The 18,623-nt window shown below is 38.7% G+C and overlaps 1 protein-coding gene across 9 annotated transcripts in view; it reads right to left on the reverse strand.

The window, feature by feature from the left end:
- ROBO2 (roundabout guidance receptor 2) overlaps positions 1-18,623 on the reverse strand; it is a 474,209-nt gene that overhangs the window by 17,109 nt on the left and 438,477 nt on the right. For 5 of the 9 annotated variants that reach the window (XM_074813487.1, XM_074813455.1, XM_074813470.1 and 2 more), the window contains 2 exons: positions 8,124-8,306; positions 3,347-3,517 (listed from right to left, as the gene is read on the reverse strand). In XM_074813487.1, coding sequence (XP_074669588.1) covers positions 3,347-3,517; positions 8,124-8,306 — 354 coding nt within the window. The remainder of the gene's footprint in view (positions 1-3,346; positions 3,518-8,123; positions 8,307-18,623) is intronic. The other 4 variants (XM_074813504.1, XM_074813479.1, XM_074813496.1 and 1 more) reach the window with 1 other exon arrangement.

Genomic DNA, 18,623 nt, shown 5'->3' on the forward strand with positions numbered 1-18,623 from the left:
ACAAATACTTTGTTTCCAGGAAAACAAATTATTCCTTGAGCACTACAACTAAAAAACCTCCCATTTGTTTTTTATGGTGGACTGTGAGCTCAGAATGAAGATTTTCATCATCTAAAGGATTCATAAAGTATTCTTCCTTTGCAGATTTGCTGTTGTCTCTGTGGTCTTTTAGGATGCGAAAGTTAAAAACCAAGTTGTACAGCAAGACAAATATGAAGACTCAATCTAGAGTCAGTCTCTAGAGGATTCTGACCTGCGACCGAAGAAAATGAAGAAGCAGGCTTTTAGGGGATTTGTGCGGATTGCTGTCAAAAGCAAGCATGAAGTTGTGCCCTCATCAGTTTACACAGTCTGGGACCTGTGTGCTATGTGTTAAGTATTATAGTTTCTTAGATCTTTTTCACTGTCCCACATGGTTACAGTTAGCAAGGAGGAAGTGCTCAGAACGTGTATGGGAAAGGGCAGAGAAAGGACATGGCTGGAGCTTACTTGGTCAACGAAAATTTAAAATGACAGATATCCAGTATGTGATGAGACTTAAACACAGGATGCTAGGACTCATGCAGCTTGGGAATTTGAAGACGACTGACAAACCAAGTATGTTCTCATATGACAAATCCAAGAGGAAGCAGTTGTAAGGGAATGGACTGGAGACATCTCAAAACCAGAGAAAATGTATAGTGATGCTTCCCACTGAAATCAGGACAGCCCAGGGTTGAACAGACTGGCCTGGATTAAGGCTTAGAATTGCTGGATCTGTCCCAGATTCTCCTACTTGCTTTTTCTAACTGTAGCTTAAGCATAGTGGTATTGCCTCTCTTTTTAAAAAGTTCATTGCAATATTCCACACAAAGCATCCATCTACCATTTTTAATTTCTGTATACCAGAGGTTCCTAAATTCAGTTTGTTTACATACACACAGGTGGCAGCAGCAATCTTTAGCTTGTTTAATTGACAAATGTTCTTTTGCAAATTTAGCTATGACTCAGACTTGCTGCTACACTTTAATGACTTGTATTCAGTAAGAGTTGAAGTGGAAAAACTGTACAAATTGTTCCTGTGGTGAGACAGGATAGGAAAGGATCCTGTATTACTCCAGGACATTATAAATTTTTGGAACATATAGTAAGCACTTTAACTCAGTTTATAACAGAAAAATGTTAAGCTTATGTTGTCTGAAAGCTGTTATGGTTACTGTCTGTGTCTGAGAAGAGGATTGTTGAAGGAAATAGTATATCATTGACATTCTGACTCAAATATAGGAAAAAAACTCCAATAAGATTAGTATTTTATAAAGAACAAATAAAAGACAATAGGTGATTCCTGTTTTAAAATAAATCTTAAAATCTGATCTCTTTCACTAATTTAGAACAATGCCAGTTTTTATGATGGTCACTCCCCAAAGAGTCACACTTCCATCTGTCTCATGACCTGAAGTGGATTCCCATTAATTTTCCAGTACCCACATTATTGTTAAACATTTCTGTAGGAATAGTACTTAAAAGCAGAAAGATTACTGAGTGCACTAGAAACTCCCCTGTACACAGAATCAGTGACCCAAGAGGCTCACAGTTCAGGGTGACAGGATATGCCACGTAGAAGGACTGACTTAACATAAGCACAGAAAGAGTATTGCCAGCACCACAAGCAACACCCACGATTTCCAGTTACTATCCTCATAGACACATGCATTTAATGGATCTGCATAGCAGGGAGGCCTCCGGAATGTATCCAGAAGGGGAGAGCATTAATGTTTAAACCAATTCAAATCCACGAGTGGAGTCTAAGCTACTTTAAGCTGCTTCCCCAAATAATACGGTAGTGAGGGTGAGCCATAGAGCATGAGATGTAATGGTAACCCATTTGGTGAAGACTTTCACTTCTGGAATCTGTTCTCCACCTTTGTGGTCTGACAAACAAGGAATCTGTCAGAGCATACTGCAAAATTGTATCTGTACACCTGATAACATGACTGAGACGAGAGCTCTGGTGGTTTTACTGGCCACAGTCCACCTTGCAAGCTATTAATATATTTTATACATGTACCTAGAGTAATAAATAGAACTTTATAAATAAAGCAAATTAAATATACTGTCTATCAAATCTATTTATTACGTTACCTGTCCAAAGAATATAATGAAAAGAGTTGGACTTGATGATCTTTATGGATCCTTTAAAACCTGAGATATTCTATGATTCTCAAGTAATTTTTACTAGAACAAGGAGGATGTTTATACTAAAATCTAAAGTAATTTTTATTTTTACACCTTCCCTCCTTCCCCATACACTGCAAGATTTGTCAAGGCGTACATAAGGTTAGGAGATAGACTCACTGGCATCACACCCACTCCTGTGGTCCAGATAGTGTTATGAGAGCCCCTGAGGCAGGGGGAACATTCTAGCTCTCAGAATTGCCCTGCTTTGAACACTAAAAGAGAGGTCAGCATGAGGAAAGTGATCACGTCTCCATCTGCATGGCATTACAAATACCCTTAAGTGGTTCCTTTAATGCTGTTTTTTCATTTGCCTGCTTCTCCCCTCTGATCGTTTCAACACCTACAGGGGCCAGGCTAGAGATCAGAAGAAATGAAGGGGAGGTAGCTACCTGGCCACCTTCCTATCCAGTCCTTCTCAAAGAGTAACAGGCAGCAATTGTGTCTTTTGCCAAACTCTAAAGGGGGTAGACAAAGCTAATGGAAGACTGAGCTGATCTTAGTCATCAGAAGAGCAGAATAACAGACATGCCTGATATTTCCAGATGGGAAGCAGTGGTCAGAGAGAAGTGGAGATGTCAAAGAGGGAAACAAAGTCACTGAGGTCAGTGGATGTCAGGAATGAAGCAGCATGGACAAGATGTGAGGCAGAATCATGAGAAAAGCGTGGCACATGTTGCTGTAGCTGTTGGGTGGCCAACAAAACCAGCACAAACCAAACAGAATGTTGTGGGACTGGCTCTACGCTTCTCCTTAGGAATCCATGGCATACTGCTACTGCTGGTGGTGGCTACTTTCATTTAATGTAAAATTACCCACAGGCCATTTTTTAATGTCAACTCACATGCAACGCAGTCATTTTTGGGTAAGATTTATACTGAGATCTGAGAAAACCCAAGAGATGCTAACATGTTCCGAGCTGAAACAAAGAAAGGCTCCTTGAAAACAGACTTAACCAAGCTCCACACTGCTAGCATTGCAATATTGCTCATGTGGCAACCTGGGGATCCCACTTCAGCAAAAAAAAATAATTCACCATAACATATATCCACTAAAAGGTTGTTCCATGCTCTCCCGTTCTGCACACCTGCTTGTTGCAGGTTATCATCAGGGACTTCACCACAACACTTACCGTCTGTTATTCCCTCCCTACGATGAGGCAAGGGGGGTTGGTCCAACCGTCCTCCCTTGTGTTTTTTAGTGGGCCTCGGCCTCTGACTCTGATTGACAGCTGCACTGGTGTTGCTGTCAGTAGAAAAAGGACTGCTCGGCCGAGGTCTCTGAGAGGAAGGATATGCTTTCCCTAAAATGAAAGAGAAACCAGATGAAAAAATGTTATTGCCTTGAAATGGGCTGTTCTATTAATGTCTGTTCTGAAACATTAAATCTGATCTAATTCTCAGAGGCAAGGAAGTGTCCCCTCGAGGTACCCACTGATGACAACTGCTTTAAGACACACCACAAGTGAAGTGAGAAACTTGGCATTCTTTTGTCTTTAACTTTTATAATTAAAATCATTCCATCTGTTGTGATAAAACTACTGTATGCCATGTATCTCCTACCTGCTCTGTGTGCTGAACAGATGTGTCATAACAACTCCTCAGCCTTGAGCAGGGAAGGAAAACAGTTCTGCAATCATATCAAATTTATCTCCTCCTGCCTGCCACCTTCATGTTTGTCGACCCAGATTCTCATTTTAGGGGCTCCCATATGCGCTGCATATCTGGAGTAACTCCAGTGAGATAAACATAACTGATTTTGCAAACTATGTAGCAGTGTAGGTTTGTATACTTAAGGGCTCTCTTTCCTCAAATAAAAATAGGGGTATATTTAAATGCTAAAATTTTCCCGTTAATTTTCAGTATTTTTGAGCTAAAAAAACTGTGTATGCTGACTGATTTTATTCCTCAGATTTATATATATATAGGGAGAGACTAATCAAGCTACGTGATTTCTCTTAAAAAAAAATCTTTGATGCTCTTTTAAGGAGCAGATCATTAAAAGCATCATGCAGAAACCGTAGGAGCACAGTTCATTTACTACATTCATTTCCTCTTATTTTGGTATTTTTATTCAGTTAACTTAACTGGGCTTATTGTTTAATAATAACTGATGGAAACTAAAGAACACCATCTTTTACTTTCTTTTTTTCATCTGTATGTCATTCTTGCCAAGTATTTTGGGGATGTTAACATTTTAATTCATTTAGAAGTGGTACTTAAAATTATTATTTGTTTTAATCCTATCTGCAGTGGAAAATGTATAAGCCAGTCAGAACTTCTGCTCTTTCAGTGCTACTGTAGGCCAAAATGGTGTAAGAGTTGATGGAAAGTGGCAAAATGGCTGTTTGTTATTTTTCTGGTCAACCGACCCCAAGCTAGTAAGGAGCTTTTTTATCTTCTGGTTAACTTAGACAAGGCTCTACTCTGCTATGAGTTATGTTTTCTAGTAAAACCTTTCAACAGATGCACTTACTTCTGACATGCCATCACATACAACCTGCTCTAGATAGGCCTGATCAGGAGTAATATGCTACCCACTACACTATTCAAAATATTCTCAGTGCAAAGAGGGCAGTGAAAAAAGTAGCCATAAACCCTCTATCATGGTGTCTCACATTAATACATACATGTTAGAATAACATCTCAGTATTTGACTCCAGAGATTTCCTGACTGTCTCAGGCTTGACCTTCTGCCTTCTGACTGATGTGCACCCTGAGGAGGACACTGCTCTTAGGCCAGCTTGTCTCCCAGCTGCATGCCACTGCCAGCTATTGGAGGTTACCACGTTTGAACCCCTCATGTGGACATGCCCTAACTCCCCTCTACCAAAATAAGCCCAGTTGAACTTAAATGGTATATGAAAAGTATGCCTTCACTAACCTCGCTCATTTTAACTGAAATGGGTTACAGAATGCCCACCCAAGCAGCTAATTCTGGAGCTGGGAGAAAGCAGTAATAAGCATTTGGGGAAGGCTGGAAACATTAACCTCTATAGCTGGCACAGCTGCAGCCAGACAAAGACTAGTGATCAATCCCTTGTTTCATAGATAAGGATAAACCAGCAGATGAACACAGACAAAATATTAAAATTTCATTTAAAAATAAAGACCACTAATGCAAAGAAATTCAGATATGAGCCTGAAATTCCATCCTAGCTCACAGCACATTGCACAGATGTTTGGCAAAAATAATCTCACAACATGCAAGTGCAACTAGTGAGTGCAGGATGAAGATTCTTCACACTTAATTCTTTTGACTAGAGAAATGTGATTATTCATTCAGAATGTTGGTTTGAAAAAGAAATAGACACCAAACATTCTCTCTTTTACCCCTCCATGAAAATGAGGGAAAATAAATAGCACTGACCTAAATCAGACATGGGGCAAACAGAAATGATGTGCAGGCTCCCAAAATACATTTTTTTAGTGCAGCTAATAACTGATTACAGCAGCTTGTATTTGTATGCAGCCCTTCCAGTAAGAACTGCTTAGCAGTGTCAGACTCTCTGTAGTAGATTTAGTGTATGTAAATAGAGACAAGGATGGATCCACTAATTCTTGATTTAATTCCCCAAGGGTGTTAAAAAGGAAAACTGTCTGAACTTCATGGCAAATCACACCATGCCTTCCAGAAACTGGAATTGAAGCGTCTGGCAGGAGAGACACCTTGCACCTGGATTTACCAAGTGCCTCTTACTCTTGGCAATCAGACACACCCACGTGAGGCTACCAAGTTGGACTTCTCCTTTACTATCAGTGAGAATATTTCACAGACGTTATGAATGGGTGAAAATAACTGTCTGGATTGCAAAGGAGTAAAGAGGCAGGACCTTCAGACTCCCTCCAGAGCAATGAACAGAAATAATACTGCTGCTTCTCCACTACAAGACAACGTTTTGTACAATGCGGGGTTTGCTGTGGTACAGCAGGTCCGTAATAGTAATTTGTGATTGATCCACACTGCCCTGGGAGGTATCACATCGTAATGAAACTGCAGTAAGCACTGGAAGAGTTACTTCCATTTGCTGACGTTTTTGTGAGGAAAAGAGAGGACGGCTGTTTGCCTACATGTGGGCTTTGTTTCCATTTTGCCTGTTGGCAAAGAGAGTAAGAAGGTAATAATCATAAAGTATCTAGCACAGCCATCGGATACTTTGTTGTACCCTAAACTAATAGTCTGTCCAAGGAATTACATGCAAGTACTCAGTTTAAGCATTTATGACCTCATTAAGTGAGAAAAATATAACTGATAAGAGAGCTCGCATCGTTTCATTGTACCTTCATTTTACACAGCTACGAAAAGAAACTATATTTATTTAAAACTGTCTGTGTGTTTGTGTGCCCATTTACTTTCGTTATGTGTGTGTTTAGGGTAGAAACTACTTCTCAATGGCCTGATACAAGTGACATTAACTTTGGGTGAATCTTTGCAGTAGCTTTTACTGAGGCCAAGAACACCAGAAAAAAGGTTGGGAAGGATTTGCTCCTTTCATTCAAGACTGTTTAGGAGACTCTTCAAGCAAAACAGTGCATTTTAGTTTGGCCAAATGTGCCCATAGCAGATGCGTGAAGGTTCACAACAGTTTTTGTTTTGCCTTTTTTTTTTTTCAAATTATGACACAGATTTACTCAGTCAATTTTCCACTAGTGTAAGAAGCAAGTGAGGGTTTTTAAACTACTTTAACAGCGAAATAACTATCTTTTAAGGATGGCTATGTCTGATGAATGTCAATGGCAAAAGTCCCAGTGATTTGAGAAAAGCTGTATCTGTTCACCCTTTAGTTTGTTGGTGACATGGGTCTTTGCCATCAATTCTCTATTCCTAATGTTCCTAAAAGGCAATGTTTGCCATGAAGTCAGTGCATGTGGAATGCCTGCAGTTTTCAGCCCTAACATGTGGAGACATTTCTCACAAATGCACACATTTTACTGAAGGATAGACTTTGTACCAGAGTAATAGTGAAAAAAATTTTAAATGATAGGAACATTATGGGACCTGTGGGCAGGAATTGGCTGAGAAAGCATACCAAAAATATGACCCAAGTTCATACTTTGCTATTAGATTTGTGGATTTAAATAATTAGTTATTTTTGTATTTTGATAAGACTAAGCAAATGCGAATACATTATTTTTTCCAGAATATTTAAAAATCATTTTTAGTTATCTTTTTTTTTCTAGAAAGAAAACATATGGAGCTTTAAAAATATGAACTAAATTATGTTTACTTTTCATTAATTCAATTTAGAAGATTAGCTGTTTTCAAAAGCAATATCATGTTACCTTTGTTACATTTAACTTGGCAGATTCAGTTGGTATAATTAAAATTAAATTTTATCAAAATATATTAACTTATTGAATTAAGTACTTTTTAAACCAGCTATTAATAACGCTTTTAAACAGTTTGTATTGTTAACAATAAAGGCACACTAATTCACCCCATGCTTAGAAAGACTTCACAGGAAAAACTTCACACTTTTGCAAGAAGAGATGCAACAGAAGAGCAGGGATGGAGATAATAGTTTAAACATGATGCTCATCATTGGAAATGTGAATTACTGTGAGGAGATTTTGCAAAAAATGAAATCATCAAAGATCATGGCAGAATTAGTGTTCTCTTCACTGCAATATTAAATAGAGCATATGTCAGTAGATCTATAGCAGAGTCAGCACAGAGGGAAACTGCAGAAGACTGAAGGTGCAGATTAAAAGCTTGTGCTAGTCGCAACTTCAAATCACTGAAAATGAAACATAATGCAAGATTACATTTAAAATACACTGATAAAAATATCTCCATCCACCTTATTCCATGCATGTTAGACGAGTGTGAGATGCAGGTTCACTGAAGAGAAGAGAAGAATAGGCAGAGACACCTTTCATGCAGAAAGCATCAACTTTGAGTCTACAAACCTGTTCTTGTCAGGCTGGTTCCATCCAGCCTAAAACCAGCTTTATCTGCTGCTGCAACCAGTGCTTGTGCAAAACTGCCGCTGGTAAAGATCGAGTCATCTGAGGAGCTACCTACACTAGATCTATGACTAGAAAAGTTACGGTCCTCATCAGACGCAGAACCCCATCCATTTACCATTGAACCTAAAAACAAATGTAGGGGTCTAGTGAGTTGTGTACATTTGATATTTTTTGATCATCTATAGCTTAAAGACCCACTTAATACGTCCTGTCTCAACAGGAAACCCAAAATTCATTTGACAGAGCTTGGTACAGAAGAGCAGTATTGATCTAAAGCTTAAAGACTCACTTAATACATCCTTTTATAACAGGAAAATCAAAGTTTATCTGAAAGAGATTGGCATAAAAGAGCACTATCAAAGCTAAGTGGGATCTCAGTCATAGCTTGTTCCATGTTGCTTTGATCCTGTAAACAAAATGATACATATTCTCAACAAATGTGAAGGCTCCAAAATAAAAATTCTTTTGAAAGTTAATAGATGGTCCCTGGGTTTGGAAGGAATGTGATTTTTTTTACTTGATTTATTATAACTCAGTATTGAGTTTGATATTTGCAAAACAAAGTCTTAATTTAGGATAGCAAAAGTGTAAGTCTCGGTAGATATGGCTGAAGTCAGACATGGGCTTCAAGAGCTATCGTTAACAAGACTGGCATTTATGTAATTTTCACAATCAAAACCTCAAAATAGCTGAGCAATTTTAATGGCCTGAAGAAAGGTGACCTAAAGTGGCTCATTATAGTGTATTAAAGTTCCTTTTTTAAAACATTAGAAATAATTAACATTCAAGAGTAGAGCAAATATATGCTCAAATTTAATACTGAATCAGTCACTAAGCCAATGCTGGCCTCATGGTACCTTCTAGCTATTGATTACCACCAGTGCAGGAGAGAAGAGTGATAATAACATCATAAAAATGTTGTCAGAAAACCAGATACCAGAAAAATCACATGAAAGAAATACAGAAATCTTGACATAACTAAAATGTAAAGAGCAAAAGAGTGAAGGAAGGATTCATCTTATTTGCTCTTCATTTATATTTTCTTTTATTTTTCCAATGAATGAAGCATCAATCAGCTACCCAACATGGCAGTACAAAATATTTTCAAAAGCTATCACTCAATTTGGATTTTTTTCAAAGTGCAGAAATTCTGTTTCTTCTGTGGCTTCAGACAGAGTTGATGGTGTTCTGTACTTCTAAAAATCATGGGTAAATGTCACAGAGTAATTCTACACTGTGCAGTGGAGCAGGAGGCAAAGGAAACTTAGCTAGCACCAAGTATCCAGCTTTGCTCCAGGAACAGGGCAGCCATGCTAATTAATTACCAAGTCTAGCTGAGGTGCAGAGCTGCAAGACTGCGTCTGGGACCTGAGCTGCTGCATGGCATTGCATGGTGCTGTGTAGACACAGAGTATTCTTCTAAGATAGTACAGGCATCTATCTCAAAATACCTGTAATCTGCTTTTTGAAAACAGTGGCATGCATATGTTGAAAAAAAAGCTCAGTGAACCCATGAGAATCTGCAGAGAACTGGTTTTTAAAGATATGAAGACACGTGGAGACATACATCATGGTCCTGAGTGAACTATTCAGTTAGCACAGCTGAATTTATGTAAATGTACGTAAGATGTGTAGCAGTGTAAGTCATGTTCTTCAAAGCCTTCCTTTAATCCATGTCCAAGAAAATATTATTGTATACAAAATTGGTAACTAGTAAATCAATAATGACCTGCTTATTAATACCAAATTGATAGGCTAATTAACTAATGGTGTCAAATATTAAAAACATCCTGCAAAAATAATCATGAGTACAATAAATGAATTCTGGAATTTAGTCAGTAGCACGCTGCACTACAAAGGCCAAGAACAATGGATCATTTTGTGATGCTGCAGTGACCAAACCTTTTAATGTCAGCAAAGTGGCAGGCTATAATAACAGAAGTCCATGCATTCCTAAGATACAAAAAAAGAAACTGAAGAGGTCTATGGAGGTCTGACAGGCAGAAAGTGTGTTAAGTGCAACAGAGAGTGACAGAGTTTGATTCTGCTTGCCAAAAGCACACATAAAATTGTAATTTTCCAGACTTGAACTGATGCGGACAGATGTAAGGAAGTCTAGATAACAGCAAGGGAAAGCTAAAACTGAATTTCCTCTGAGTTTCTGAACTAATAATCAAAGTGTGATAGGACATTATAGAGACTGGAGAGTAAAAAGGCTTAGCAACAGTTATTGATGATGTATGAAAAGAGATTCTACAGATAAAACACTTCATGAAGATGTAAGAAAATGAAATGCTATAGCTGAGAACATTTTCAAACAATCACTTATCGACATATTCTGTAAAATACGTAAGCACAAGCTGAAACATAAAAATATAACTAGACCTACAGATATCAAAGGACAATACTCCGGTGCTAAAAATTTAATGTGTATCTCGTTAGTTTCAGGGCCCAAGGGTTTTGTATGATACATTCTACTCTTTACATAGAGACATATAAAAACATGTACTGTACAGAAAGGTATGGTTTTCAGTATCATAGGCACAGGACTACGGAAGTTTTAAAGGCACCTAGGTTTGAATTTCCATTTGCTCACATTGCTGTGTCCATTTGCTAACCAGTCACTCAGCTATTACACATACATAATACATACAATAATTTGGATGGGATGCTTTCAGGGTATGTCTAGGAACAGTTGCTATTTTCCGTCCAGTCTTTGAAGGGCTAGACTGAAGTTCATGCAGTCCAAAAAAATGATTCATGTTTTAAGTATGAAATATACTAAAAATCTGCAAAAGCCCATAATGCTCTCTCCAATGTGTGTGCATGCACCTATCATTCTACATGCTCATAGACATATCAGGTTTTCCTAAAAATAGCTGAATTTTCATTACCAGTAGAGTGCTGTTATCAGACTGCCAATTTTTCAGGTTAACCCTATAGGAAAGCCCTCTTCCTGAACTCCTCTGCATTTCCATGGACAGCAAGCATTAGCAAGGCTAGGAATAGTGCACTCTGCTCATGGATCACTTCCCCTCCTCCTCTCCTCCAGCAGCTGTGTTAGGGGGGACCACCTGTCAGCCTGGAAGCGTAGCTCAATTCTCACAGGGACATGAGCTTTACTGGGATGTCAACATAGTTGACAACAAAAGCAAACAATGACCCCAACTGGAGTACTGCATCCAGTTCTGGGGTCCTCAGCACAAGAAAAGACATGGACCTGTTAGAGCGGGTCCAGATGAGGGCCACAAAAATGGTCAGAGGGCTGGAACACCTCTCCTGTGAAGAAAGGCTGAGAGAGTTGAGGTTGTTCAGCCTTCAGAAGAGAAGGCTCTGGGGAGACCTTACTGCGGCCTTTCAATGTATAAAGGGGGCTTATAAGAAAGATGGAGAAAGACTTTTTACCAAGGCCTGTAGTGACAAGACAAGGGGCAACGGTTTTAAACTGAAAGAGGGTAGGTTTAGATTGTATATAAGTAAGAAGTTTTTTACAATGAGGGTGATGAGGCACTGGAACAGGCTGACCAGAGAAGTTGTGCATACTCCATTATTGGAAGTGTTCAAAGTGAGGTTGGATGGGGCTTTTAGCAACCTAGTCTAGTGAAAGATATCCCTGACCATGGCAGAGGGGTTGGAACTAGATGATCTTTAAAGGTCCCTCCCAACCCAAACCATTCTATGATTCTGTGATACTTCCGGTTGCTGGAAGCAGAGGCAAAATTCTTTATAACTGCTGAAGTCAGCAAGCTACCATGAGACATATACAGCACCAACAGCTGTATGTGACCAGGTAGCTAAAGGTGAAATCTCTACATCATTTCTACTGCTTCCTGAGCTATTCAGCTACCCTGCAGAAACATTTTTTCCCTACCAAAACTTGCAGCTGTAAAACCCCAGCTTGCTTTGCCCTCCAGAAGTGCAGACATTGCCCAGAAGGCATGGGAGTGCTGGAGCTCAGCCCGGGTACCTCAGGTCACCATGCAGCTCCGTTAACATAGCACACATGGTGACTTCTTGTTTAAAGGCATCCACTGGCCTCTTCTTTTCCAAATCAGATGCACATTTGTTTCTCTCTGAATAAAAACAGAATAAGAGATGCTGACATCCCTTTCAGATCAGCTGTTCATTTTGAAATGGAATGAAACAGGCTTTTAGTGTCTCCTTTACATGCAGCTCACTACGCGTTTTCCAAGAGCACATTTGAGTTTTTACGCTTTCTGGCAACTGTAAATTTTACTCTTGCTGACAGCAGCAGTAAATGCTTTATGCAGAACAAAATCAACTCTGTGAAAAGTTGAACTCTGTTTTCTTGCTCCATAAAATATCTCTTGGTGCTAATGCAAACAGAAAGCTTCTTTGCTCTCAGGGAGAGGTGAGGGGAAGAGAGGTGCTAGCTTCTTGTAGCCTGCATGCTACTGCTTTTAGTGGCATTTTGCAGGCAATAAAAATGTTATTTTTCTTTGCAAAGTGTACTTTTGCTTTACTTTAAAAAAAAATCTAATGCACTTGTGAAGTAAAAGCTGCTCACAACAGATCTAACACGTTTGAAAACTCCATTAGATACTTTTCTGTACATACTAAACTCTCTGCATGCTTAAAGTTAACAAATGATGTCACTGGGACTTGTATGTGTATGCTTATGTGCTTTCCCTCACAAGACCATTAAGCACATGCTAATATTAAGCCCTTGCTCCTCTGCAGGTTTTTTGATGGAACAGGGCTAAACTGCTTAGGTTTCTGAAGTACAGATGAAGTCCTTGGGGACTGATGTTACTTCAGCCGAAATCAGTTACAGAATTCCTTTACACTTTGTACAGGAGAAAGACATTGTCCTCTTTCGGATATATTTGACCGCTGTCATGATCACAAAGAAAGAATGTTCACTGATTTTGGTGGAAGTGATGGAATGAAAGGGGCAATAGTAATCATACCATTAAAATAAGAAAGAATAATAGAATCACAGAATCATCTAGGTTGGAAAAAACCTTGAAGATCATCTAGTCCAACCATTAACCCAACACTGACAGTTCCCAACTACACCAGATCCCTCAGCGCTATGTCAATCCGACTCTCAAACACCTCCAGGGATGGGGACTCCACCACTGCCCCAGGCAGCCTATTTCAATGCCTAACAACACGTTCTGTAAAGAAATGATTCCTAATATCTAGTCTAAACCTTCCCTGGCGCAACTTGAGGCCATTCCCTCTTGTCCTATCGCTTGTTACTTGGTTAAAAAGACTCATCCCCAGCTCTCTGCAACCTCCTTTCAGGTAGATGTAGAGGGCGATGAGGTCTCCCCTCGGCCTCCTCTTCTCCAGACTAAACACCCCCAGTTCCCTCAGCCGCTCCTCGTACGACCTGTGCTCCAGACCCTTCACCAGCTTCGTTGCCCTTCTCTGGACACGCTCGAGTAATTCAATGTCCTTTTTGTAGTGAGGGGCCCAAAACTGAACACAGTCATCGAGGTGCAGCCTCACCAGTGCCCAGTACAGGGGTAAGATCACTTCCCTGTCCCTGCTGGCCACGTTATTTCTGATACAAGCCAGGATGCCATTGGCCTTCTTGGCCACCTGGGCACACTGCTGGCTCATGTTCAGCCGGCTGTCAATCAACACCCCCAGGTCCCTCTCTGACTGGCAGCTCTCCAGCCACTCCTCCCCAAGCCTGTAGCGCTGCTGGAGGTTGTTGTGGCCAAAGGGCAGCACCCGGCATTTGGCCTTATTGAAGCTCATACAGTTGGCCTTATCTTATCACTGAAGCCTGTCCAGATCTCTCTGCAGAGCCTCCCTACCCTCGAGCAGATCAACACTCCCACCCAACTTGGTGTCATCTGCAAACTTACTGAGGGTGCACTCGATCCCCTCATCTAGATCATCAATAAAGAGGTTAAACAGGAGTGGCCCCAAAACCGAGCCCTGGGGGACACCACTCGTGACTGGGGTTGAAGGGGCTGAATGCAGAATACAAACATGATCACACTTCAAAAACTAGACCTGGTCTTATACTTTACATTATACTTGGCCATAAATGCCCAAATATTTAAATGTATAAATGCTTAAGTTTTAAATTTTTATTTTGGGGCAGGAAACACTAAACAAAAAGAGGTAAAAATACATATTTGGCACTTTACAGGTTCAACCATAATTAATGCCCTTCATAAACGTTTAATGAAAAATGAATTTATGTCACTTAGTGAAATTTATTTGTGTTTGCATTTTCAATCTTTCTAGATTTTTTGGTTTCCATATTGCTGAAAGGCATAAAAATTTCTCAAATTTATTCAAGCTGCTAGAAAAGAAATGCACACAGAACATTAAGTAGTTGCTCAAATGTTGCTGAGCAGTAAAATACTATGATAAAGTGGCATCCTGCTGTGTCTCTATTACTTCTTCAGCACTAAAATTAATTTATGATCAGTCATCAATTCATTTACATGTCGTTTTATGCTAAATCCATCGTTGCTGATGAATGCATATCCCTAGATCCATTAAGCTAGAGTAAAGTCTGTGCTTTATAATATGACCCTGCTAATTGTTGCATTACCATTTTTATGAGATACAAAAAGTAGCAGTTTCCTATTTTCTGAACACATATTTAATCCATGAAACACATTCTTCCTATTAAATTCAATCTGTCTAACTGCTTATAAAATAGAATCTTTTGCTATAGGTATCCCTAAGCAAATCAATATAAACATTGAACACTGCCATGGTAAAATATGGCTTATGAAAATGATTTTGTGTAATTTTCAAGAATTATTCCATTTGTGCTCAGACACAATGAATGAACAACTTCTACCATACAGACAGTGATCAGTGATTCTTTTAATCAAGACCAAAACATGCCAAATAAGGGATTTTCTTTCTTGCCAACCTATGGAGATGGTTATAATTTCAGATCTATATAATACTATTGAGAAAAAAAAATGTTATCCATTTGCAGTGGTACTGTTTACAAGAGTATCTCTCTACTTACATCAGTTCGTATTAGTTAGGTAGAAAAGGGCTTGTTCTATTTTCCATGCTAGTTAATGGGTGTATCTCTTATTTCTCCCCTCAGTCAAAATGCACCAGGACTGAAGATGTAACAGCTCTCACTACCAGCTTCACTGGTGGTGCTGAGGGAGGAGAAGATAAGGAGAGGGCAAAGAAAACCCCCAAACCATAATACTTTGTTCTGACAAAACCTAGTGTTGTTCTCAATGATTTCAGTGAGAGGCAAATTAATTTCTTATACAGTAATCATATGCAATTAATTAAATCTATTAAATTAGAATAATATAAGACTCTTACTGACCATTCTTGCCATAACTCTGCACAGCAATTCATTATAAAGGCAAACATAAGCAGAAGAAAAATCATATTTCATTGTGTCTCTGAAAGCAAAAATAACCCTAAATAATTGTGAATTGAAAGTCAAGTGAGCAGAAGTTTTACATCTGCTTTTCAGTTCTTTCTTTTTTATTTTTTTTTTTTTTGAATCAGAATCAGTAACTCAGTATCCTAACAAACCGTGCTGGGAATGAAGCAAAACTTTGCCTTTAATTTCATATTTCATCCCACAAACATTCAAATATAAACCTCCCTCATTGAGTTTTCTTTGCAATATCTGGAAAATGTTAAGATATAGTTACTGTGCACTCCTCCTTTCTTTCACTTTATTATACATGTCAACTTTATGTCTCTGCCACCTGCAAAGAGGAAAGCTTAATAGCGCAGATTAAACCCTTGTCTGAATCTTCAGTTAGCTGTAACTAAAACTCAAGGGCCTGGAAGACAACCTGACTTTTAAACAGTTTAAAGGAGCAACACTGTGGTTTCAGAAGAATTTAGCAGTTTGAGCTCGGCTCACACAGTGCCAAGTGTTTCCCCTCAGAGAATCCCACATTTGGCATTGGATGAAAACCTTGGTCTCAACTCAGCCATAAAGAACAAAGTACCATTTCACTCTGAGAGTGGGTATTTTCAACTCATTGCTGAGGCATGCTAATAGTACATGGTGAGGAAACTTGCCCTGATCACTGTACAGCAATTCTGTTCGGACGAAATCTGGACCAAGGGATGTCAATTTAGATTTCTCACAAACACTGAACTCACAGGGCATGCTTCAAAATGAACAGAAATATTGCTTGATCTGAATCAGCTGTACTCATTTGCCTCCAGTTTTTAATATCATGTTTAAAGAAGTGGAAACATGGTATATAAATTCCTAGGAAAACGTTGGTTTAAGTCGCCAAAAGCCCTGTGAAAGAAGTAGCTTATGTATTCTCAGAGCAAGAATGAACAATTTAGTTATTCTACAATATTCTAAAAGCAATCCAATTCAAGAATGAGAAACATCTTAGAAACAATGAATGAAATTTTTTATATACGCTTCTTAACCCCAGCAAATGCAGCCTGGAAGAGTTAACAGAAAGATACATAAAAATTAAAGCTGTCTTTTGAAACAATTCGCCCAAGCATAATAAGCAATTTCCTTCCACCCCTAGAAAAAAAGAAGCCCAAAACAAGCCCTCAGAAAATCAAGGTTTTACCCGGTAAATGACGAAAACAAAAGTAGTTTTTTTATTCAGAGACTTTGACATTTTACAGATCATTTAGACTACCACTGTGGCTGTATTTTTGTAAGGCTATAGTTGCATAGTTGTTCTAAGTCAATCTAAGTGTTGGCTATATGCTATAGGGGCAGTTTGCTTCCCTTCCAGCTGCACATTCCCTTCCTGCAGCACTGGCAAACACCTTGCTATGCAGTGAATCAGAGGAAGGAACAGATCCAGCTAGTAATTAAACAAGAAAAAGCAAAAGACAAAACCTTAATTTTCAGCTGGATGACGTCACATCAAGACAGTGGTGAAAATGAGTGGGAGTGCATTTGGATCACCTTAAGCGCACTCCCAGTCTACATTACCAGATCTGACCAATTTCTTCCAAAAAAATACACCAGGAATTTTTTAACACTTCAATAATTAAATATTTAACACTCCAATAATTAAACAAGATTTATAACTATTAGAACAAGCTTGAATGTTATTCATAAAAGGATAAATTGTATAAAGCACAGAAGTCTATGAATTGGAACAGAAATGCAGCTATTCCTTACTTTGCGCTAGGTAGGGTGGTCCAAAATATTAGGTGAAAATGCAAATGGGAAAAACATTAATTTTCTGATTTACAGATATATCAACATTGACATATTAATACACACCAAATGGAAAATATATAGCCACCTGATTTTTTTTTATTTATTTCCGTATTACCAGTGCAAAACCCTTACTGCATTCCTAATGGAGAGGTTTCTGAGCCATTAGTGAGATATGCAGAAATATGCAGAATTATAGCCTGAAGGAGATTACACTAGAAATTCAAACGAAGTGACTTAACATACTCATGCGCTAATAAGTTAACCTTCTCAATTCAAGGATTTAAACTTTAACTCTACAGCCTTCAGTTGGATCTGGATTTAAAATCACAGCAGCTGAGATACAATTCTTAAATCTTAATTAGATTGGCAAGCAGTCTGGCCCTAGGGTGAAGGAAAACCTGGAAAGTGGGATTAAGCTACAAACTATTTAATTCAACAAGGGAAAAGGAAGAAAATTATAGGTATTGATGCTCCATCACTGTCATATTCCTAGAGTGTCTTCAGAACAGCAATGTTTAAGTAAGGGTGCAAAATCCTTGGAATTTCAAAGGTCCAGAACAATGAGATGAAATTCAGTGGCACTATGGTAGTAAATTGTACTGAGCATGTCTCCCAGGTGCCCCTTAACGTACCACTAACAATCACTGTATTTCCACTGAGGCCAAAGACTGAAGAAGCACCCACTAGCTCTTATGAGCTCTGGGAACCATGCACATTTGGGTGTCCAGTACAGCTGTACATTATGGATACAGTATATTATATAGAGGCCCAAGTTCAACCTAAAGGGAAATATATTGATGTTTACAGAAAGTAGATTATGTCCATATAAAATCTGTACTTTTCAAAAAGTGTCTTTTGCTGCCTACTTTTCATCAAAAGCAATTTTATCCCTTCAGAGTCTGTGCGTTAGTCTAGCATGCCTTTCTAGGTCCCTTTTGATGATTCCTGTTGTAACTTTCCAAGGCAATGCAAAGGGCGAGAAGCAGTGAAGGAAGGAGTGTCAGAATAATTAAATATCTTCACTGAAAGGGAACAATTACTAAATTCAGCAATACAAAGTAGGTTCAAAATACACATTTTCCTACATAAATGTTGTATTTACTCTACAAATAAATGTTGTGCTGATCTAACTACACTTATTCTGAAGTCTTTTAACTTCCCTGTGTTCATCTGTGAAAGCATTTACCCAGCAAAATATCTAAAAGTGCTTTAAGATAACATTTTTATGCTGCTCCTGATTTATGAAATATATATTCCTAAGCCTAGGTCTTCCCCCTCCTTTTTATGTAACTGGCTTG

This window comes from Strix aluco, chromosome 2, assembly GCF_031877795.1.
Source record: "Strix aluco isolate bStrAlu1 chromosome 2, bStrAlu1.hap1, whole genome shotgun sequence".
Taxonomy (NCBI): Eukaryota; Metazoa; Chordata; class Aves; order Strigiformes; family Strigidae; genus Strix; species Strix aluco.